We start from the raw sequence: 25,034 nt of genomic DNA, 5'->3' as shown, positions 1-25,034 counted from the left end.
ACTTTCATACCAAAACTATACAAACCCATATTTTGCTTTTTGAACTGAAGCTAAACATATAGAGAAACCACAAATTGTTTCCAGGAGGCTCCACTTCAAAAATCAGCACAATTTTCTTCTTCAACAAAATATTTAAGCTTGACTCATTACATACAATTAAAACCCCAAACACTCACCACAAAGCTAAACAAAGGGTATTTTTCTAGGACAAGTCTGATAGAAGTTTTTGGAAAATGTGCCTCAAGGAGATATTTAAAGAACGCTCTGTGCTACAAAAGCAATGTTACCATTTTAACCTCATGAGGTTCAAGGACTTCTCCAAGAACATCCTTCAGCAGGCCATCAGTGCAGCGTAATTAGGCAGTTCCTACCTCAGACCTGAATTCCGGAATACTAATTACACACTCTCAGGAGTTACTTAGCTTTGGTGTCAGTGCAAGATTTTCAAAGCCACTGCATTTAAGCAGAAAGCCAACCCTCCACAGCAGCATCCTGGCTTCATCTGCTGGAGGATGCTCTTTAGCATTATACATCCTGCCTGAAGCTTGTGCCCTGCTTGGCATAAACACAGAACAGTTTAAATCAGCTTTTACAGGAACGTGGTCACTTTACCTTGGCCCGTTTCTTGCACAGCAGCACAACGATACTTAGAAATCCAGCAGCAGCCGCGTAGCCAAGGGGGGTCAGGCCACTTTCGGAAGCAGCATCTACATTGGCCCCAAACTCCAAGAGCAAAGCCACCATCTCTGTGTAACCCAGGTGAGATTGGACACACAAAATGGGGGCGTTGTTCAGAACTTCAGTCCGATAATTCACATTTGCACCTCCTAAAATCAGCAACCGGCTGACCTGCACAGGAAGAAAAGAGCTCCCGTTAGCTGAGCTTTATGGAGAGACATTAGTTTACTGCCAGGGAAACACCAGCATGTAAACTAGGGCCCTCTGCACATTTCAAAGCAAGTAGCAGAGGACATAAAATGCCAACAAGCACTTGCCAAATACATGGTCCCATTTTAGGTAAAAGGAACAGTTTAATCTCTCCCCTGAATCACTGGTAAATGGTTTGAAGGGTGCAGCCTCGCTTCATTTCAGAACAAAGTCACTACAGCCAAGCTGCCACAGCTGGGGACACGGCATCTCTCACACGAGGATGGGAAATTAAAACCCACAGCTGGAGAGAATAACTTAGTATTGGCTGTCCTTCCTGTGGGATCCTCTCCAGGGCTGGCTTTGGTTGTCCTATTGCCCTGCCTGGCTTGCACGGCTCCCTCTGCACTTGGCAGCAGTGGAAAATACCTGATGCTGGAGAGAGTGGCATGGAAGGGACATGGGGACAAGCACCGGGCTCCCCTTGGCTCTATGGGAAGGAGCTGGGGCAAACATCCTTCCAGATGAGGAACAATTTGAAATCTGTATCACTGAAATCCTTTCTGCTGTAGAGATGAAGTCCCTTAAGCCAACACATTTATCCTTACGAACGCAAATGGGCACGAAGCGTCTGAACAAGCACGTGAGCACGTGCCACTGTGTGTGGTGTTGCCTCCAAGTTAGTGCCTGTCTATGCCAGAGCCCTTTACGGGGCTGTCAAATTCCAACACCAGTTGTTTCATCCCACATCTTTGGGGAGGAAAAACACAAGTGAACCACTCTGCACAGGTGCAAGTTCACTATTCACTCCCTGCCATTAAAAGGAGATCCCTGATCAAAGCAGAACGAGTTGAAGATCATCCCAGACAGTAACAAAATCCCAGCTGAACTGATGGCCTCTCCCCAGCTCAAGACAAATGCCCAGCAAGCTGCTCAGCGCCGTCTGGGTAGGACCCCTGCCACGGGCAGGCAGCCCCAGCAAACACTGCACGGTCGCTGCGCATCGCTGGGAGCCTCTTGGGCGAGCTCTGCACCGCCCCAGCTCTCCTCCTCCTCCTCCAGTACCTTTATGTTGGGGGTGTAGAGATTTCTCAGAGATGCCAAAGCCATCGAAAGACCTTCGGTACTGTAGGAGATCCAAAGACCTTGCAGGATGGAGGAAGATACCCCAACTTTTTTACTCAGTCCCTGAAAAAGAAAAGATGACTTAGATCCAAGCTTACAAATACGCTCAATTACATGGGGCAGATCCTCCTGGGTCTCCGGACTTCAAAGAGTTTGAAGACACAAACAGCTACACACAAGATAACGTGACAATTTCTCACATCCAGCCTTTGCAGTGAATTAATAAGCCTGTAGGAAATAACTTGCAAAGGTACTGTAGCCACTTCCAAGGTCTAGGAAAGGCAGGATAAAACTGTGAGCAGCATGAATCAACACCGTCAGAAAATGTCATGCTAAGGAGCCCGGCATGCTTCTTTTTTTCTTTTTTAATAAAGCACACATTCCTTTGGAAGAACTGATTCACAAAGTTCCCTTATTATTCACACGGTTAAACTATATTACAGAATCTGCTCACAGTAAGATAAATTAAGGAAGTCTCAACCACAGCCTAGAACAATATTCCCTTATCTCGCACCAAACTGTCTCCAACCTTTTCCAGCTGGTGTCCACGATCAGGCTATACGTAATATATAGGTCTGACATCTTTTCCCAGCAACACTAATTGGCAGAGCACAGCACTGTAAAGCAAGTTTCCCCCCGCTCCTAGCGAAGGAACAGTAATTGCTCTGTAGCCAAGGGACGGGAACAAACGGCTGGATCGAAGACGAGAGGGATGGGTTTGCAAGTCCAGCAACGAGCTCCGCTGCGTGCCCCGCTCCGCTCTGTGGTGCGGGTACGCCCTGTATGTTGCTGTTCTGCTGTCGATTTACCATTAAAGTCTGCTGTTTCCACGGAAACCGTACAGACATCTTTAATTCTGTTTTGATATGCAAACCCTGATTTCTACTTCCTTGCACGCCATGTGGTCATTTCTATCTGTGCAAAGCAGCAGGATCACATTTCAGTTTGGAAAGTCTTTTGTATGACAGACCAACACGGACAGTGGAGGGTAGTGGGAAGAAAACCAGCAGAAGGTGGGATTTATTTCCTCTAAGGGAAGATGTGCAGGAATCATCCTCTGAGCCCGCTGCTGTACTCAGCTGTAGCCCTCTAATACCTACGTGTGAAGGATATTCTGAAGCATCGCACCAGCCATCAACAGATTTGTCACTTGAAACGGTTTTACCATAAAAAGAAGCAACAGATTAGACAAGCTCTTATAAATAACAACTCCGTGCACTTGTTTCCTTCAAAATTCAGGGAGCTAAGTGGAGAAAAATATCTGCTTGTGTTAAGAGGCAGAAAAAGAGCTCAGGAATTTTTGCCACCATTAAATGCTGCTTTTGAAATGACATAATACAGGACATTAGAGGTCAATACTGAATTTCAGCGAACATGGTACAGTATAATTGGATAAATGGGAAACAATTTTATAATAAATGGCTAAAATAACTTAAAAATAGCTGTAATACTATCAAACCCATACATAAGCTGTTTGAGTCACCATCAGGACCAAGGGAAAGAGCGTGTATTTTCAGAATAGCCATCTGAAGATAATCACATATGCTATAAAAATCTTAACTGATGCACTAGAACATGTATACTTAGATATTAGTGCAAGACATAAAAGATGACATTTATCCTTTAAAGAGTAAATATATTCAACACCATTATCATGCAGTTGCTGAAACAAAACTGCACTATTTCTCATTTTACAGACTGTATTTTCCTCTTCTAGTTCTCTTTCCTTCCCAGAACTGTAAAGCAGGTTGAATTGTCCAGTAAAAGCAAATCCGAACTTGATACATGATCAAACCAAAATACCATCAGGGGTTTCCACTCCACTGGAGCCATCCAACACAGGACCAAGGCATGACCTGGCCATGCAGTTACATCTGAGTAACTTTGCCAACCCCACACAACCCCAGTTTTCAAACAGGCTTGCTGTTTTTGTCCTAAACTCTTGTATGTAGCTGTTAGCATCCTTAATTTCTAACTTATTGCTTCCTCTGCTACTTGGCCATTGGCACCTTCAACACAAGGTCTTTATGAAGCTGTTTTTCAAGGAATATCAGACACCTTTACATACCTGTAGCTGTCAAAGTGACTGTTTCTGCCTGTAACTGGCATTACATTCTCAATCTGGGGATGAGGGACACCCATTTCTGGATTACTGACATTTTAGTTAACTAATTTAAGAAGAAATTAAAGACTTCTCTGTGGTTGATTTGCAAAACATACGTCAGCATGAAGTTTGGGTCTACTTGTATCATTACTGCACATTTTTCTCTTTGCCCTTTCATTCCATGCCAGGCTTTCCAAGCTGGGTTTCCATATGTTCCTGTTAAATCTGGTAATTGCTTTAAAAGACTAAAACATTTGTACTTTTTTTTTTTTTTTCCCCCAAAAAACTGTTTGAGGATGCTTGTGTTTAAAAAAGAAAACCAGCAGCTCTCAGGTATCAAGTGAAGAGGGGAGCATGAAAGCTTCTTACCACCTGTGTGTCAGGCCACCACCTTGTGTCTGTGCATCACTGGTTTTTTATACCTGGAGATTCCAAGTGTTCCATCATTACCTTGCACAATGTACTGGTGGATTCGAACTGATAGGATTGGGTGAGGACAAGTAAGTTGTCTGCAACATTTAATCACAGTTTGTCTCTCTATCCAGCTCTCAGTACTCTCTGGCTGGATGAAATGCTTTAGCCCTGTTGTAATCCTCTCCTGGCTTCATGATGGGTAAATAAAATGGAATTACAATGGCACCAGGCCTCCATAAATACCTTCAAAATTAGGACCTTTGTGTCTGTGGAAAGCTGCCGCTATAACATGATAACTTCAGGAAAAACACAATGAATTGATGACCTGACACGCTCCCTACTTGGCAGAAACCCCATGGCATACTGGTAACAGCTTCAGCAAAAGATCAGACAGAATGAAAAGCCTGAATGGAAAAAATGCTTGTTTAGAAAAAAATACACTCAGTAACAACAGGAAAAGGAGTCTGTGTATGTATTCTTGGAAATATTTTCTCTGAAGAATGCTCGAGACCTTAAATATGGTCTGCAGTACTCCAGCTCAATGCCTCCTTCAAAAACTAATGCAGCTATTGTTTCACTCAGTAAACACTCACAAATCCTCAGTAAACACTTGTTAAAAAAAGGAATAAAAATAAACCTATTAAAGGAAATGCGAAAGACTAAGTTTTAAAGTGTTTCTAATCCAGCTAATCCAAACCCTTCCAAAACTTTATAGTACTTCTAAATAATGTACTGTTATGCTTATCTGTCACGAAGACATACTATTCTTATTGCAGTGTTGCAAAACCAAGGATTTTGTTGAGTGATTAGAAACAGAAGGCTGTACTGACATTTTTCATATGCTAATTGGCATTTTCTACTATTGTAAATATTGCTCAATTAAATCTGGAATCTACAGGCAACTTGTCCACTTAATGAAAATTGTCATTTGTTTAGAGCCTGAAACCCTGTTATTTGTTTCTACCATGGAAGTGTGAAACGAAGAAGATTTGGAACCAGATTTAGAAGTAAATGGCAGCTGAATAGTCAATTCACTGCTGAATTTGGCCTTGGGAACGTAACTCAAAATTTGAAAATTATACACTGATTGGGTAATGCATCAATGTGGGGTTCTTCCCTTTGGCTCCAGCCATCGCTTTTCCAAATGAGGAGACTTTGCTACTACACCTGATGGTGAATTTGGCACAGGGAACACAATAAATAAATCCAACAAAACTGACACAAGGCAGAAACTATCTCTTTGCTCTAGGAATACCAACAGGAATGCTAAAGTTCTTAACTCTATAAAACTGTATATAGACCAGAGAAAAATACAGCCTCATCTTTACCAGTGTTAAACACCCACAGATTCCAATAGTTTTAGAGAAATTTTCTATTTCCCGTGACCTTAGAAATCCATCCTCTCATTTCCATCTTCTGGTATATGGGCCATACTTAGTTTATGGGCCATACTGATGCTCACATCCAAGCCTGCCTTTCAGTTATCCAGGTCATAAATGTCTGTGTGGAGAGTAAAACGGACCGAGCATCAGATTTTAATGACCATGAAATTTTCCCTTTACAACCTAAATTTTGGACTGGATTTTTCAAAACCACTCCTTTGAAAAGATTTATTTTTTGTAGATGTTGTTACAGGAACTCATCTTACATGGGAAAAAAGCCCTTACGGTAGAAGAGTAATTTTAGGTAAGGAGGCTATCTGCTGAATTTACAGTCTGAAGGACGGATTAATTTCAAGGATTCCTTATATACCATTGCCAATTTTCTAAAGCTCACTTCTACACGTTTCAGCAGCCTGAAGCAATCACACTTCTTAGAGCAACCCTAAAACAAGAAGAGACTGAACACTGCCAGTGCTGGCAGATTATACACACCCGGGATGAGGTTGGCGTAAGTCTTCATTTTAATTTTTGTTACCTTAAAAATATGTGCTTTGAGAATGTGATGTCCCAGTTCAATAGTTTGCTGTCGATTTAGTTTTCCTTCTTGACGGGAAAACCAGAAGGCAAGTAACGTGTGGCCACTCCTAAAATCAGAAGAAAAGAGTATGTTAGTATTTGCTTGTTACATTGACAAAAGAACTTCTGACAACTATTTTTGCTGCTGCTAAGCCTTCGACCTCATCCAGCTTTGGGTAACAGAGCTGGACTAATTCTCACTGGTGAATCACCAACTAATTGTGTCCTTTATTACTGGTGATCACTGATAGATCAAAAAAACCCAAACAGCAAAAATAAAACAATATGTTTTCTATTAGAGACATGAATTTGGAAACACCAGAGGTACAATTTCATGAAAGCTGAAGTGCTACTTTTACAGTCATTCTGCAGAGGAGAACTGTACTTTGAAAGCGCGCCACCAATCCTGAAGTCATTAGAAAATGACATATTTAAATATCCACACATTGAAAAAATGGCCTTTAAATGACAACTACATTCTCCACCCTGCGACATGTCCTGCAGAGTGAAGCAACTTTATTTCCATATAAAACTCCTTCTAAACACATTCTCCAGTTTTTCCAGTAATAAAGATGCTTCTGGCAATCACCCACCAGGTTGACAACCAAAGCAAATTAACTGAGCTACACACAGAGCCCTGTTTAAAGCAAAACATAATAAAAGAGACAATTACTTCCTTTGCTAATGGTGATTTTTACCAACATTTTTAACCATACAAACTTACAGCTTGCAACACCAGAAGTTCAACGTGGCTGGGTCTTCTCAAACACGTGAGAAGCCAATTCTCCGCACACGCACAAAGCACGTGCGGTACAAAAACGTGAAGTATTGCAAACCATTTCTGATGAGATTGGCAAATATCTGACCCTGCAGGCACGTGTGGAGGCAACAGGAGACCCAGCAAGCATGGGAGGAGGCCACCGCGGCTCCACACTTGGACCTCAGTGGTCTGGGGACTTGCAGTTTTCTTGGTTTTGCCAACAAATTTGTATTCTTTAAGCCCCTGGGTACTCCCACAGGAGTCCTTGTTAACCCACTTTATTTCTGGAACTAAATAAAAATGTGACTACGCATAAAAGCAATCAAACCCCTTCCAGCCAAAGAAAATAAAATAGGATATCAACTGTGGCTTTAAAAGGGCTTTTAAGGACAGGGAATGGTATTAGCTCATCACTATTTGGTAAAGCAGAAAAACGTTTCACATGGCCAAACAGCACGTAAGTATTACAGAGGATAGAAGTTTTCACAATGGTGGGGATTTACCAGCGCATCTCCATTCAGGGAAAATGATTACCCCTGTCTCAAAATAAACTCGAATAGAAGTGAAAGACTTGGAATGTCATGGCCAGGTGTTTGGCAAGGTCTCCCCCAAGCCCTGCCAATGAACCTCCTTTTGGACCGATAACACACAGATTCAGTTGAGCGGAGCCTGATGACGCTTTGCCAGACCTCGTGGTACCGGTAGGATGTGGACACGTGCCCGCTGGAGGAGCGGGATGGAAAACAAAATGCCTTTTTCCTACAGGGCAGGACTTAATCCCCAGGTCTTGACAGGTGAAAGAGCACCGCATGCCATTTACATGTAATAAAATAAACTCACTGCTGAGTAATTCTATTGCGCCTCCCTCCTAAATGCAACGAAATTTATAGAGGCATCATCAACTCAAATAAGAAACGGTTGTCTGAAATGTTTCTATTGACTGATGGCACCCTTCACACTTTGGGTGACTTGAGCTGAAAAAGAAACCGAAAACCCCCTCTTTTTCTGCATGTTTTGCCAGTCACACTCCATTCCACACCCTGGCCTGGCACACGGCGAGGTGCCTGCGTTGGGATCCCGGAGCTCCGTGCTCCCTCCCCATCACTGGAGAAGGAGAAGCGTCTCCAGATGGTGACTCTGCCCATCAAGATGTAGCTTAAATGCCTCAGCTGAGTGCTTAAAATTAGGCAGGATGCCTTGTGCACAGGGCAGTGCCACTGATTTCACCGTGTCCATGCTGTGAGAATTCTCCACGTAGCACCAACAGAAGGGACAGAACGTAAAAAGCTGGGAAAACAGAAGGGCCTTGGAAGTGGTTGTAGCACCTTAAGTTATCTACAGCTTGTTGCCTTGCCTTCCTTTTGCTCTTCCCCTCTTTGCTCCCCATCTTTGGAGTGGGAGAACATCAGGTTGCAGTCTTTTAAAGGAGACAGACAAATCATTACACCAATTAACCTCCAGGAATGCCCATGGAAAGGAGAAACAGATCAGAAGGAAACAAGTGACTATGAAACACAGCTTGAGTACTGCTAGATACAGCTGCAAGTCAAGGAGCGCAGCAATTGCTAGATTTTATCCGTCCCTGTTCAGCCAGATTATGAAAACCTATAATCACTCTAATACACTCAACGCATCTCAATAGCTCATCAGATTCACAATGCTGCGCTTACGGTTTGAAGAAGAGCCAATGCATTTACCTCCAATGGAAGGCTGGTGGTGCAAGTTCATTCAGAGCCACCAGCTCATTTCCTTTCTGGGGAGAGTCATCACGGTGGCGATCGTGAACCGCGGCTTTCGGCTCCAGATCCCAGAGTGCCTGCACAAAGGGACCCCGCGGCCACCCCCCTTCTCTACCTCTATTTTTCACATCACAGAAGAGGAGATAATGCCGCTTGTTGATGGAAAACTCTTCGAGGGTGTTTGGGAAGGCTCTGAATGGAGCCATAACTATATTAATCCTAAGCATAAACCGAAGATCCAGAAACATCTAATGTGCCTTTTCTTCGCAGCGCGAGATGAAGTGCAGCTCCCGACTGACACACGAGCCCAGTCCCACAGTTAGCTCCTAAATTGCCTTTCAGCTGCAGCCGGTAGGGTATTTACCTAAATTTAATTATATGCATGGCTGTTATGAATAAGGCATGTACGAACTATTCCAGAATAAAGTACAGTATTTATGAGTAATACATTACCTCTGCAATGTTTCCCAGACCTTGGCTTTGGGCTTGTTGATAAATACTTGCAGTCACTTGTTCTGTCAACGTTAATTGCATGCTAAACCAGACTCCAACAGCACAGGCTTTTTTTCCTTTTTTCTTTTTTTAATACAGCAGAGGATGGCAGTAATGATTTCTACATCAAGGAGCTCAGTGAAATGATTTGCTTTGAATTTCACCACTGCAGAGTTTATCATCAGAGATTTTTCTATTTTTAATGTAAGACTTCTTTCTGTGAAAAATTAATAGCGCTGCCAGCTCAGCTCCGGCAGCTTTTGTCTGCTCTCGCAGGCTGCCTGTGCCGGTGCCAGCTCCCGTAGCGGCCAGGGGTGCCTGCGTGGATGTACACACACACACACACACACACACACACACACACACACATATATGTATAGAGGCATAAAGACAAGTTGCCATCCTTCCAAGCCCCTGCATAGCATGAACCGGTACACACATACAGCAGCTATAAGGAAGGCAAATGTAAATGCAGACTGGATATGGGCACAAGGGGAGGTCTGGGATTCAGCAGAGTGGTCCCTACACATCTGCTCCCTTATTCACCTGAAGCCGAGGCACATACAGCTGTTGGAGCAGAGAAAGGTGATGCAGGGAGGTGGAACCTCAGGCACATCCCTCATCGTGCCCCTGTCCCTTGTGCCACAGATGGATGGGGACAAGGCGGCACTAACACCAAAGAGCTGTGATGGAGCACAGGGAAACACAAAAAAGATATTGAAAGCTCCCGGATCTGTGCTTCATCTATACTAGTCTATCCCTCAGGGAAAGTAAAAGAGATTTTAAAGGGTGTAAAATTACTCTAGTGTTAAGGCATTGCACTACTGGAGTAAAAGACATGAAAAAAAATAAGTGAGAATCAGTCCTGTTTACTTCTGAACCTACCAAAGTCCAAATTCCTTGATTTACACCCACATCTCCCTCCTTCCAGCTAATCCCATGAAACCATTCCAAAATCCAGAGATTTGACAATGTGCCCAGTGAATCTGGTCTTCCAAGGGATGTGTATTCATATTTTATTCAGCTCTGCAGAGTGCAATTTTATGACTTCGGTGCAGAGAATAATGTCTGCTCTGACAAAGCCCGGAGCCTCCTCTGCTTTCAGAAGGCTGTCTGTCCAGACTCCAGAAAGGCCAGGCTCAGCTCAGCAAGTTCCTTTTGCAGGATCATTTAATCACCAAAATTGATTTATTGATTCTTGTAACATAGTTTCCCTCTGATGTTATAATTGCTAATTAACTTGGAAGGAATTAACATTATACAAGAAAATTCAAACAAAACGGGGAACGCTCGTAAGCACGCGATACTCTTTCCTACAGAATTAAACACTGGTTTAATTTGCTGAGCTAACTGGGACAGCCAAGTTCAAAGCCAAGAAAAATCTTTCCATCCCTCAGGTCAGATCTCATTGGAGCAAGACAACCTATGAAGTATCTGATCAAAACCCATCACCCTGCCTAGAAGTAACCAAGGACAAGGCAGCGGTGTGCTACCAATTTTAGCTGCTTTAGGAAACTGCAGGCACATGTCCTGATGAGCAGGAAAAGAAACCTGTGCCAGCATGGCTGCTGTTTGCTTTTTCACCCAGCAGTTGTCTTATTTGCACTGACCCACTCATACCGTAATCACAACTGTTCATTACAGAGGAACATCTAATGGCCTCAACCGTAAACTAGAAATCCATCATTCTGGGTATTAAACATGAGATTTCCAGGTTAATGGGGCTATACATGATTATCTAAGCTTACTTTTTTATAGTACAGATGATACAGCTCAATCCATATATCAATAGATGCATGGGTTAGACTTGCAAACCAAGTCTAGTCCAGAAAAAGCTCAATCCATATGTCAACAGATGCATGAGCCATAGACTTGCACACCAAGTCCAGTTTCACTGAATCATGTCTCTTAGAAAGACATCCAATCATAATTTAAGATTTCAACCATGATGTTATTACCACCAAGCAGCAGAAGTGCTAGACTGACTATTTCTGGTTTACAGGACAGAAAGCATTGCACAAAACCCCCATGTCCAGTCATCATCCTAACTCCTAGTGCTTTGTTACCATTCCCCGCGGCCTCGTGTAGTCTAAGCAGTAAAAGCAGCAAAAGCATCAAAACCGTGATTTGTTTAAAGGAGAGCTAAAGAATTGCATGAACCACTCTGTGAGGATTTGAAAAGCAGAAATGGAATCATTTAATGGCATCTGGCCTATCCTTAAGAGCAATTTTAATTTAAGTAACAGCATCTTGGCGATGGAGGACTTAAAATTCTGACATCTCATAAAATCAATACACTCACTGGATATTTCTTCATTGCCAGGGTGTGACTGAACACCAGTAAAACCAATACCATCTGCACAGCGACAATCCTGTGCACATCTAGAAGGACGTGCTGAAGAAACACAAGCTCCAAATGCAGCCAGGGCTGCCTTGCCCCATGTCCTTGGCCCCAGACAGGGAGGGGAGGCCGATGGAGCGTGCGTGAGCCGCAGCTGGGAGAGGAACAAACAGTCGTTAACAAGATCTGCAGCATTAAGAGATGCTTTAGAGCATTTGTGCTTAACGATTCTTAATTTTGAATGAGCTGGAAAGCACCTTACCCCGCTGACGTGGTATTAACAACATCCACAGCCGTATCATCAAAGTAGAAAGTTTATTCAAGTAACTTCCAGGGATGTAATAGCAATGGCCTCACTGATGCAGCTCAGCTGAAACTGTGACTATTCTGCAGACCTGCTCACAGTCCTGGTCTCATTTCCATTTCTCAAGGCCAAAATTCCATAGGTACTACCCGTGCTGCACTCATATGTTATCAAGGACAGGGAGTGCATGCCTCAGATTACATTACAGACTTGGCTATCACAGAGAAAGAGTTTGTCTGTAGTTTAGCTGGGATAACAGAGCTGCATCTGTGTCAGGAGCTGATCCTGGAGAACCTCTACACTACATGAAACAACGGCAGTCGGGCGCCAGGAACTGCCAAGAGAAGCAGCAGAGGGAAACCAGACAACTCTGATGGCACCCTGCAGATTTAAGGTAACAAAAGATACTTGAAATGATTTAAAAATACAGAACAAAAAAGGAAGGATAAAGGAGAGAAAAAAGCACTTCCAAATGCTTACAGGCCCTGACTTAATGAGATTTTTAAATCCAAATTCAGAGAGTTAAAGATGTAATTCCCTTGTCTCTGTTCAGTTCATAAGGCTTTTCAGAAAATCTGCTGGCTGCCAGGAACAGATTACTTTATATTCAGAGAAAAGAGGCGTTGTCCAAGAGCAGTGTGAAAAGACTGCTGGCATATTTAATAAATATGTTGGACGTGTAAAATGAGTAACAACATCTTTCAGTAAGCTCTCCAGTGACTACACAGTTAACATACAGAGAAGATCGCAAAAGACCAAGAGTGATACAGTTTCTGTTCTCATCCAACCTGACTTAATTTAAAATATATGGGGTTAGAGAAATATGAGGAATGTGATTTGGAAGTGCTTTACCGCTGCTTTGACCAGAAGTAAATGACCATGTGAGAAGCAAGATGGAACAAAGTCAGGGTTACTCTCTCCTGAACCGCTGGAAGATGGCTTTGTTCTGTAAGTGGGTCTTAAGATTTGAGGAATGAAATAACATGGAGAAACCGAGCAATATTTCTTTCTTCGGTCAGCATCGATGTTGCCTCTGATTAACTCCACTTCTCTCTTCTCGGTGGCTCAGTGCCACAGAATGCACTATTCCATGAGTATTTTTCTTCCATTTAGATGTGAAAATGGTACAGCATTGAGAAGTTTACAGTCAGAAGAAAAAGAAAAGATTTTATGAGGACAGTAACTCAAGACACTAAATATATTCAAAACCCCTTCTGCATCCGAATGCTTAGGTTGCATGTCTAATGAGCCAGTTAAAACAAGCTGCTATACTGATGTCCTTTATGGTGGTAGCGATCACATCTGCTCTCCATCTCATCTGTCATGATTTATAATCTGTCTCCCATTTTTCCTCTTCTCTTCCAACTGACGCTGCAGCTGCAGCCCTGCCCAAATTTCAGTGGAAAAACCTGCAGCTAAAGCACTTCACCGCTTCGCTAGACACAGAGTCACCACATGAGCGAGTTCAAGTTCCCCTCTCTCCCGTGTGCACCCTGTCCTGAACCCCGTATTACACAAGCATCGGCTTCTGATGCTCAGAGAAGTCCCTGTTATAGCTGCCTAACTTGCTACCAATGGCTTTAACTATTTTTTTAGCTCTGCATTTCTGCACGAAATTAGAGTTAACATCTAGACATGCTGGCAATGTGGATACTTGCATAAAATAAGTTTCCTCCATTCATTTTGCTGAACTATTGTCTGTTCTTTTTACATTCCAAAATGTACTAGGTTACAAGTAATGGAATCAGAAAACTTCATTCTGGAAGTCATATGGGAAGCCTAAAAGTTGTATTCTCAGAGTCAGCACTCCATCAGGTCTCTACCGCTTGGTGAACAGATTGTGTTTGCCCCTCCAATTAACTGGAGGACATGATGATGGATTAATTTTTGTGATTCAAAAATATGGCCCTCACTATGGTCTGCATGAGGAGTAAATTAAAAGAGCAAGAAACATCGTACTGCTGTTCCTATGCTATGGGTATAGATGAAGCCCTGCACCAAATTGCTGCTTCTACCACTCTCCTGCCAAAATCAGAGCTGTGGAAATGATCTTAAAACACCAGATCCCATGGTGATTTGGTAATTAATTATACTAACTCAGCACAGGCCTTGCATGAGTGCAGACGACTGGACAACAGGCTGGGCAAGGAAAAAAACTGACCTCATGTATCTTGGTGACATGTGGCATCCAGGCCACAGCTGGAGACGGCAAAACGACAAATTACAACAGATCCCGCCTGGTTCTGCCGATGCATCAAGTGCCAGCACGTACCTGTACCTGGGGCACTCAGAAAGGCCCAGTGTGAGCTACGATACGCACAGAGCTAAAAGACTGGCACTCTGGAGCCATGAAAAACACATTAAGAGAGGTAATTCCAACGGTAAAGCAATGCTAAATAATAATGGAAGCGGCAGCGCTCAGCTCCCTGCTGCACCTCGAGAGCTGCGGCTGCCACTGACTGCCAACTGCTTGTGAAAATCTGATTATTTCATCTCTGTCCTCACAAGGTGCTAGTGGGCACTGCATTATTTTTCATTTTCTGCCCAAATATAGAAGGGATTCAGATAAATCCTCAACCCATTATTTTGCCTCACCTTGAATTCAAATAGCACCTTTGCTTCACTGAGTAGAATCCATCCCACCTGGATGCAGAGAAAACACTTAAGACACAGCCTGAGTTTTGGTGAACCCTTGAACATTTCAGGCAACAATAAAGCAGCGTTTATTTTAAAAGCTTTTTAGAATCTTACAGTATAAAAGACGAAGGAAGTCAACTAATCCATACACCATAATGAAAAAGTGAGCTACATATGGAGGAGCTAACTGTGGATAATTTCTAAGAAGCTGATGCATAATATAAGGACCACCCCCTGATTTAAAGCTGTTTGTTGTATCCTTGAATTTTTATAAATAACATTTTCACCGACTTCTTTTCCTCCAAACTTTCTAAATTAATTATCTTTTGACTGATGATTGTTATTTGTCAGTCAGATTAAGTGTTATATCAAAATGCAAAAAAACCCTTATGTTTTTCTAATGTATACACTCTATAATTTTGCTGGTTAATACACAAAAACATTAATTTTGTGTAGGAAAAGTCTCCACTTGCAGCATGACTCCTGAGAGAAAAAGGAAAATGCAAAATACCTACACTGTATTGTATTAAAAGACAGCTCTGCTAGAAACCATGGCAACTCTGCGTGTTGGATCTGAGATGCATAGTTCTGTTTGGATTGCTGCTGCACACTAATCCACGCAGGGTGCCTTTATTTGGGGTTTCAGGGACAGATTTGTTTGCCTATGTGGAAGAGGAGGGAACAGCTGAGGAGATGTGCTCAACCTCAACGATGGAGCCACCAGTACTTCTTCATGACTATTTTTTTTGGTGATATTGCTGATTATTAGATATCTTCCAATGAAGGCATTGAGCAGGAGCTGCTTATACAGTCTTGGTGCACTGAAGAGAACATCTACTGCAGAGTATCGATTCCTCACCTGGCGTTCCCAAGCTTGGGTTTCAGAGCCAGATCAGCCCAGCAGTGCCATCGCTGAACAAGGCACCAACACACCGACTTTGAGAGATGCCAAATGCCTGCCAGGTCTCTCTCCATACCTGAGCATTCAGCTTTTCTGGAAACCCAGCTACAGAAGTTCAGGGTTTCAGACTAACACCTCATCTGTCGTACCCATGAGAACAGCTCTGCACCTCTGCAGAGTGAAAACGTCCTGTGCTCAGCAGGATTTGCCCAAAGTTCTCTACCAGGAGGCTCTTCTCCATCTTCACTCTGGTGACTGCTGTCCTTGCTGCCCTCACTCTTCTTATAGAAAGAAAAAAGTAAACCACAGAGTAAGTGCAGTTAACCAAACATCTGTGCAACAGCAAGGAGCCAGAAGCAGAATGGAGCCTTCGTCGTGTTAAGGAACAGTTTAATTTCTGCAGACAAAAACCATTCTTCGTTTATGGTTACTTGCAGTCTGGCCTTAACAAAGCTTCTGCTCTGCCTACCCAACACCGCAGCTCCGGCTGCGAGAAACATCTTGGGCTGCACTTCCAGAGTTCGGCAAACATGAGCCAGCCGGCGCCGAAGGCACCACCTCTGCAGCTTTCCATCTCCTCTGAGTTCCAGCCTGGAGCGGCAGGGGATCGGGTATGGCATCCAGCTCACCCAAGTCCATGGCTAAAACGGGCTGGATGAACTGCTTCAGGTGTTAAAGGAGATCACACTGACTGCCTGAGCAACAGGTGCGTGGATTGTGAGCACCTGGAACCAGGGGAGATGAACCCAAGCTGGAGGTGAAGATCTAAACGGTTCATTCTGGTAAGGTCCCACGGATGTTGGGGTGTTCCCTGAGCAGTGCAAAGAGCCTGTTTGTACCCTGCTCCAGACTGAGAGGTGATGAGAGGGGACACACCACCAGCACACACAATGTTGAGTGGTCCAGTGCCACCCTGAGTTGCAAGAGCCCAAATTGAGAGTCACATGCAGGCAACAGCATAGAGAGTATCTTTTTCCTTCCTTAGCTTTCCTGTACAAGAAAAGAAAAACTGTGAATCTACCTCAAAACCCTGTGTATTGGTTAGAAGAGTCTGGACAGAATTAATCTCATCCAGTTTTATGTGTCAATACTGGAGACATGTCCTAGTGAGCCCGTCACCCCAAGCTCCCTCCATAAATCAACACAAGACGATGCCTCCCAAGCACTCTTCATCTGACCTATTTTAGCCTTTTAGCTCATGATGAAATGAATCATTCTTATTTCTCTCCTCTGACTATAAAGCCAGTCTAGACAAATAACTCAGATGTCGATACTTAAATCTGGATAGAGTAATTTCACTTCTGGGGTCCATATCTGACTACAGCTCTCTTACTGCCTTGCCAGGGCAAATCACTTCACTTCGGTCTCTCTCACAGTCCCTTCATCAGCAGCACAGGGATAAAATATTTTATTAGCCTTGTAAAAGCATGGAAAATAATTGCATGGAAGTTTCTGATTAAGTCTACGCAGAAAACAGCACAGCATAATAGAATTTAGGTTAAGAAATACAAGTGTAGGAGTGAATGCTTATAACAATTATTTCATCCATGCACCAGTCACAAAGGATTGGGTCTTTCCCTAAAATGTTTTATGGTATTTGTCAACTAAGACGCTTGGTTAATAGTGCTACACTGACAGGCTGGGGAAGTCATTACTGCAATGCTGGTTAAACGCCCTGACAAACGCTTTTTTGGTGCCCTGTTATTAAACAACGGTGGATGCTGGGGGGGTTCCCCTGCGGGAGAGCCTGCAGCGATAGCGTTCCCCTTCGAAGCCAATTAGCCTTTGCTTTGGACAGCAAACACATGGTAAGTGTTCAAAGAAGAGGGTTAACATCTCAACAGGCTAACACAAAAACCTGGAGGATGGAGATCTGCTGTTTATCTTAGAAGTGTTGAAAAATGTGATTATTTCTGGACATTGTGTTCTTCCTCTCCCCTCTTTTCTGTGCTTCTGAGAACATTGGAACTCACTCTCATTAACGAAATGAGGAAGGCTACCCCAGCTGCAGTGCTGTGGACACGAGGACCATTATCCCAATTTCCTTCATAACATCCTCACACCTGGACACTCTGTCAGTGTAAGTCAATTAAGAGCAGCTTCACAAAACCACATTTCACTTCAAAGCTCTTCTCCTGGGGAAAAAAATCAGGCTCAGCAACCTGACTCTCTACGTATCAACATGGCATGGTCAAAAAGCTTCACATTAACAGTGAGTTTCTGCAGTGCCGGGCGATGAACTTGAGGAGCTGTCCATACAGTTCTCATGTTTTCTCAATTCTCAAGTGAGCAGAAAGAAATCAAACTGGCTGTGAGCAAACCAGATGCAGGCAAATTTTCATAGGCTATTCCTATGAGCTCCGTCAGTGGCAAGCTGTGCTTCTTTTAGAAGAAATAAAATGAAAAATCATTACTTATCTTAATCGTTGCTAAGGGTTTACCATGCTCTGAGCTCAACATCTCAATATTAGCTCTTCCCTGAGAGCTGGACAGGAGGATTTTGAGGAGCACAATAGCTAAATCTCAAGGGGTCCTCTCTATTAATCACTGAAATGTATCCTGTTTCATTATCTACCATCAGAGTATAATGCAATTAGTGCGCATTATACATTAGAGATATTTGTTGGTCCTCCAGTACGTATGGACTCACACTCAAGGCAGTGGGAGCCTGTTATATGCCTTGCAACTTCTTTTTTTGCCAGTGGCAAGGAGCTGAGCTGGGTTAGCTCTGCAGGGATTCCCTACTTGCAAAGAGCATGAGCGTTCCCCATACGCTTTAAAGTCACCATTAATTGATCACATGAAATGGCACATAGGGGACAAAAAGTGATGCCTGAACGTCTCCTGAAGAGTCCCGAGGGCAGTGCGACGTGTTTGTGATGCTCACGAAAGGCAACACCAGCCCCAAGCCCTGAGCAGAGATCTATCACATCGCTGGTGACTTGTCGAGCAAATACAGGCTGATTTGTGCCCTCGTGCTAAAACCACACACAGTTGCCTGGTTCCAGTGCAACACAATCCAAAATGCAGCATGTTTGAGTTTCAGTCTGAATTTGTTCTGAGAAAGCCCTTACCCCCGCTGTGGGAACGAAGAGGAACATTTCTGGACCCAGAGGGCCAAAGCCCCCACGTTACCCAGCCGTATGCACTGCAACCACACACAGCAGCCAACACACGCAGGGTGCCTTACCCACCTGGTGAGCATCCTGCACCTTAATTTTATTTTTGTAGTAATGAAGGGAAGCAGTGATTTTTTTTGAGTTGCTCTTGCTACAGTTCGTTATGGCAAGTGCTGTGTGACTAGTGATAATTGCCAGGCATGCTGGCTGCCGTCCCCTTGCCTGGCTGATGACAAGCTCTCTTACAGCCAGACCAGCCAAAACCACAGGGGCCAGACAAAACCAGTAGCTCTGGGTGGGAACAAGCTCTTGGCTCCATAGGCGTAAGTGCCGCAGACTGGGTGGAAAAGCATTACGCGATGACAAGCACTTAATGACTCTGAGGACATTGATTGATATAAAGACACCTGCTGCTGTGAGATGCTTTACAAAGGGCTCGCTCGATAGGGCTATTGTGCAGAACCTACTAAAACAGAGAAGATGCCTATTGGGAGGAGCTATGTAGTATTTTTCTACTGCAGCCTGTTTACCACAAAATTTAAAGTGGTAAATTACTCTGACACTGCTAGCAGCTACAGCTGCTTTAATCAGCTGGGTGGCTATTTGGTTCCAGCAGATACCATCGTATTTTCTTCAGACTGACCGTAGGGTCTGGGAGATGCACTGACACGGCCTTGAATCCAAGCTTTTCCCTGATTTTATAATCATATTTTAAGAAATGGGCAGACCAAGTGGAGCAAAGCTTATGGGGATAAACTACTAGAATTACAGTCAAGAGTGTCTGTTTCCACTCTTCAGTAGAAACAAAGATAAGGTTGTTAATACTGATCATTGGGTTTAGACAATATAAATCTAACCATGATTAAATTCTGTTCCCTGTGAGCTAAGCCAGGAACTCAGCTGCTATCAGGACGGAGATTATGGATGCATTTATAGTCCAAAATTGCTAGAACCTGATTCTGCTCCTTATTTTGCTTTCAAAGAGACATTTAGTAGGACTATGAGGAACAGACGTTCAAAAAGAAGCCAACTGCAAGAGACATATCGTTCATCCATCTCCTTATCCTCTACTTCATGCTCTTTTGGTACCTTTGGAGAAAGGGAGGATGATTCCCCTTCTCCAGACTGAGTTGGCCGGAGTAATCTGCCGAAATGCAGATATTCCTGGTGGTGCCTGTATCGGAGCTAGTCAACCTGGGGCCTAGAGAGAACAGCTGATCTCATTCGGAAAAGACTATTACATTTTCCAGGTCGGTTATGTGCCCAGGGGGTCCTTATTTCTTTCCATGAACAACATAAAGGTCTAAGATGATAAGTACAAATGTAGAGATCTACAGCATAAACAGACCAAAGTCAGGTAAGACGCATCCATGTGCAACCTCACGAAAGGCAATGATTCAGATAATAGTACGAGATGAACACATTTGTAAGCTCTGATTTCTCAGAGCGTTTGCTTACCTAGGATCACAGAGAAACTTGGTCTTTTCACCTTCTTCTCTCCAAATAAGCCATTCTCGGAAAGAGGGATGAACAAACATTCGCGTCATATCTCTACGTTTGATAAGAAACATAGAAAGGTTCTCCATCCTCTGCTGAAAGTCATCCCACTCCAAAGTGCCCTCAATGTTACCTGCATTAATGGCCTGAAAAATATGTTCATCTGTTAATGGATGGAGAGATGCCACTGCCACATTCAAGAGAGGCATAACCCGATCAAAGGAAGACTGCGTTGGGAACTTCATATTGCACTGCAACAGGTAAACTTCTGACAGAGACACTGGGACTACTTTGTAGCTGGAGCTTTTTAGTACTAGGTATCCTTTCTCTATGAGATCAAATGTGAGTTTTAGGTACAGATAGGAGCCTTGGCTCAAGGTCTTGAGGTGAGAACTGAGTTTGCCAAACGTAGTGTTGTCCATTTTGCCGTTAAGTGAGATGTTGTTCTGGATTTCCGAGCTGCTGTGTATCCGATGAAGGATATATGCCTGCAGGTCTTGGTCTATGGCTTCATTCTCTTCCAGTCTATCCAAAAATATTCTGTGGAAGGGCAACAGCTTAATTATTTCCTACAGAGAAAGAAAGAAAGAAAGAAAGAAAGAAAAAAAAAGGATACTCAAGCTGGCAGTGTTTATTATTCATTAAGTAAACTTAATTCATATTATAATAGCACCTCTGAGACTCCTTTAAGACCTCTTCCATCAGGGCAAGCACACAAGATGGCAGTTTGTGCCCTCAGGACCTCACAATCTCATCTATAATCAAGTAGGTTGTGTGTGAAACATGACTGAAATAAAAATGAAAGACACTGTTCCTAATACTGCATCCATGGAAAGGGCTGGAAAATTCACACAGAGCAGGGCCCTTGTTATTCCTACCCCGTCCCACACATATCGACGTGCCATCCCTTCTGCTGTCATGTCCGAGGGAATGGACAACCAGATGACAGATCTGAAGGCAGAAGAAATTCTGTTGAAGCTGAGCCTAAGTACCCCCCTGGGAGTGTGCCCCTGTATCAGCTGCTCGCAACAGGGAAATGCACAGACACATCAGGACAGGGAATAGCAAGTATTTTTCAGTGCAAAGTAAATGTGTGTTTCTACTGCAGGATACTGTGGCCAGGGATTCTCTCATCCGCTCAACCCACTGGTGATGCTTATGCAACATAAACCAAAGCTCATCAAAGGCCCTTCCAAAGGAATTCTTGCATCACAGGCTCTCAATCAGTGCAAATAGAGGAGAAATGATGCAACGGAGCTGGACAAGGCAGATTCAGGAGAAGCCATCAACTCTCCAATAAAATAAAGAGGGTGAGCACAGTGCAAAACTAAAGCTTGCACTGAAGACTGTAGGGCTGCAAAAGCCCTAACTAAATAAGGAATTCAAGTCACAGGGATGCAATTTACCTACAACTACAAAAAGATTTCTTCCAAATTATGTTTAACCTACTCCATTACTGAGCAAAAAAAAAGAACTGCAGCAGAGACCAGCAGATAGCCTGTGATCTCCTGGTGTTTTGGGGAGCAGCTGCTGTTCCCAGCTACGGAGGCAGCGTGCAGCAGCTGGCCACCTTCATGGAGCTGGAACCAGCACTCAGCTCCCTGCCAGGAGGACCACAGTAGTGCAACCTGTGGATCTCAGTAAATATTAGCCAATCTCAGTAAAACTGCTTAATGGAGCTTGGTAAAAATGAACTCCACAGCTCTGTGCTAATGAAAAAAAATGGCTAATAATGAAAAATGAGAAACACAGAGATGCAGGCATGCCTTTCTGCCCGGAGCAGCTGGGCCAGCTGAAGAGCAGCTCTGAGCTGGCTCCCAAATTCATGTCCCATCCCTCTGACATCTGTCTCCTCCGGGCTCCTGGCTCTGACACCCATGTGAATGTTTCCACAAGTGATGCTGCAAATCAACCAGCTCCACTGTGAAGCAGCTGAAAGAGCAGATCTGCCCCAACTGGGTCACTGTGTTTGCTTCCCAGCTTGCTCCATTCAGACGAGCAGTTGAGCCAACAAACCAGGCTCGGCTTAATCCTTATGCCAAGAGAGTGATGACAAGTAGCTAAGGACAGGCTGAAGGTAAAAAACCTGTCCAGCTGCAAACTAAAGTAAAAATCCTTAAGAGTAACCCAAACAACATTCAGCTTAGAGCTTCAGCACCTGCTCAAAACAGCAGTCTTTGAGCTGCATAATATCTCGGCCTGACACTGACTCCTCCAGGATGAAACAGTCACACCCTCAGCTCTGGGTCATGCAGAAGGGGTATGAAGATATGAATTCCTTTGCTCTTCCACATGGAGGATCTTCTCAAGAAGCACAGCCTGACAGACATCAGGCCCTACTCTCCTAATATGCTCGGCGAGTAAGTAGACCATTGGCATGTGAGCTATCTCACCCAAAAGAACTAAACGATGTGCTGATGAACGTTTATTGACATGAATAAACGATGCTGGATTAGATCCATTCCAAGCTGTAAAGTGAGACTGGGGACATGAATGTAAATCCAAGTGCAAAAAAAGCCAAAAGCATAACCTAAAATAAAGGGTCTTAAGCAAATTCAGATATCCACTAAGATCTTCTTTATCAAAGCCCATCATGACAGTGACACAGTTTATCACAATTCTTGGTCTCAGCATACCTGTAGACTTGTCCTGACTGTCACTATCAGCTTCAGCCAGGAAGGGAACTTGCCAATCATTTTGCTCAGGAATGATACTATGGTGTCTCCATAATCTGGCTTGTGGAATTCAGCCTCATTTAAACCATCAATTAATATAATGAAATCTTCATCAGGGATTTTCCTCTCTGAGAGTAAGAGAAAAAGCATTTATTTGAAAGGCATGACACATGACTATAGTGTATGGCAAAGTCACTACAGTGTTTTAAAGAATCATCAGATATTGCTAAAGAAGAAAAAAGACACAGTAGCAGCACCTTTCTAATGATACATTAACTGCATATATACACAGAGGTAGGCTCACACATATACAATTTCAATTCTTATAAAATACATCTTTTAGTTACAGCACACACAACTGTGACATCCTACAGATAAAATAGCTAATCATCTTTTTAAAAATTACCTCTTCCACAAAGTCCAATGATTTTTGATGTGAATCAATATATTTCTGGTAAGTTTTAACAATCACATTATTACTGGTTCTTTATAGTTTTGGTATTAAACTCTCACCCAGATGTCAGCCTGTCAAACTTTTTGCAACTGCTAAATGAAGGTTCACCAGGAAGTTCACCTCCCCAACACCTCTAGATCCTTCCAATTTTGGCATCTGCACTTAGGGCACTGACTTCTTGATCGACTAAGGTCTGGGCAAGTGTTTCAAAACAAAAGCAAGACTGATTCACAGGCAAAACAATTCTTGGAGGAGAGTAAACCACCAGTCTGCATGCGTGGGGAAGGTCATTCAACATTTTGGGGGTTCAGCAGAGACTGTTCAAAACAACTCTGAACTTCCACTACTGCAAAGGAGTTTGATCACAAGTCTGTAGCCAAAGCCTCTTATAAGATAGTTGAGGGGAATCAAAAAGATCCTACAAAAAGCACATCACGGACTTTTTAAACAGGATTTCTTTGCTGCTGGTGAATACAGTAACCAAGCTGATGTAAACACTGACGTCAGTGTTTCTACATCAGACGCTGAGAGCTGAATATAGTTTTATAATTAATGGTACAGATTCTTTTGGACTTGCATCTTAAGCTCAAGTGGTATCTTCTCAAAGGTAATTTTGCCTGATAAACTCAAAAACGGGTGGGAAACAGGACATCTCAGTCTATTGTTGGCACATGCTATTAACATGTACTACAGATTCTGATCTGTATAAAGTTTGCTCTCCTTTGCAAAGTACTACAGATAAATCCTGGTATCAAAAAGCTCAGTATTCCCAATAGCAGGTCAACTTTTCTCTTTGACTTTAAATTGCACCAGGAAGTTTTTTATAAAAACCCAGCACAAAATGTTCATTGATGACATGAGCCGTCTCCGTGGTGTTCCAGGGAGAACAGAAATGCGTAAACACCTTGCGTTCAGTACTGCTGAGCATCAAAATCCCATCTTGTCCTTGCCTTATGTTACCAAGTTGCATTTATTTCCTAACATGCTGTTAATATCCATATGAAAACCACGTATTTTGCATTAAAATTACCATAGATCCTTTTTCAGTTAGCTTCTCGGTAAGGTTATTGGGTGCACTAGAAAGTACACTTTATGACTCTCTGAAATCTTGGGAGTGAATATAGTGCCTGAGTTTTATACCCACATCTCATGTTTCTCATAAAGCCTCAGGGAGAGAGGAGAAAGCAGGGAGCAGGGGAAGAATCAGAACTTTGTTCTCCTATATATTACTGAGATTCCTTGAAATTAAAAAAAATATATTTGAGAAACATGAATCTAACTTTCTCAGTGACATTCACCATTAACGGCTGAGCAATAATTTTGTCCCAGTAGCATTACAGTTTCAACAGCACCTTGTAAAAGACCTGCTGATATATTTACAGAGTCTTAAATGTTATATATTTTAAAACCAATTTCCAGACACTGTTCATTTTGTTACAAACCACTTGGTGCAAATTAGCTTGCCAGCACTCTCGATCAGCAAGACTGAAAGATGAGAGTCCTGATCACTGGCTCCAGTGGAGCTGTGTTGAGTGCGGAGCCCAAGAAGGAAAAAAAAAAGCTTTTATATAAGATTTTTCCAACCCCCAGAATTTAGGACCAGATGGGGGTCAACCTGCTTGGCAAGAAAAATAAGCATCCTCTGAA

At 43.1% G+C, this 25,034-nt stretch overlaps 1 protein-coding gene across 13 annotated transcripts in view; it reads right to left on the bottom strand.

The window, feature by feature from the left end:
• Positions 1 to 25,034, bottom strand: part of TANC2 (tetratricopeptide repeat, ankyrin repeat and coiled-coil containing 2) — a 281,670-nt gene that overhangs the window by 25,792 nt on the left and 230,844 nt on the right. For all 13 annotated transcript variants that reach the window (XM_032996633.2, XM_032996632.2, XM_032996634.2 and 10 more), the window contains 5 exons: positions 22,895 to 23,061; positions 20,220 to 20,827; positions 6,428 to 6,536; positions 1,933 to 2,055; positions 613 to 849 (listed from right to left, as the gene is read on the bottom strand). In XM_032996633.2, coding sequence (XP_032852524.1) covers positions 613 to 849; positions 1,933 to 2,055; positions 6,428 to 6,536; positions 20,220 to 20,827; positions 22,895 to 23,061 — 1,244 coding nt within the window. The remainder of the gene's footprint in view (positions 1 to 612; positions 850 to 1,932; positions 2,056 to 6,427; positions 6,537 to 20,219; positions 20,828 to 22,894; positions 23,062 to 25,034) is intronic.

The sequence above is a fragment of the Tyto alba genome, unplaced genomic scaffold, assembly GCF_018691265.1.
Source record: "Tyto alba isolate M040663 unplaced genomic scaffold, T.alba_DEE_v4.0 Super-Scaffold_12, whole genome shotgun sequence".
NCBI classification, from domain to species: Eukaryota; Metazoa; Chordata; class Aves; order Strigiformes; family Tytonidae; genus Tyto; species Tyto alba.
This window is presented reverse-complemented; position numbering and strand designations above follow the sequence as displayed.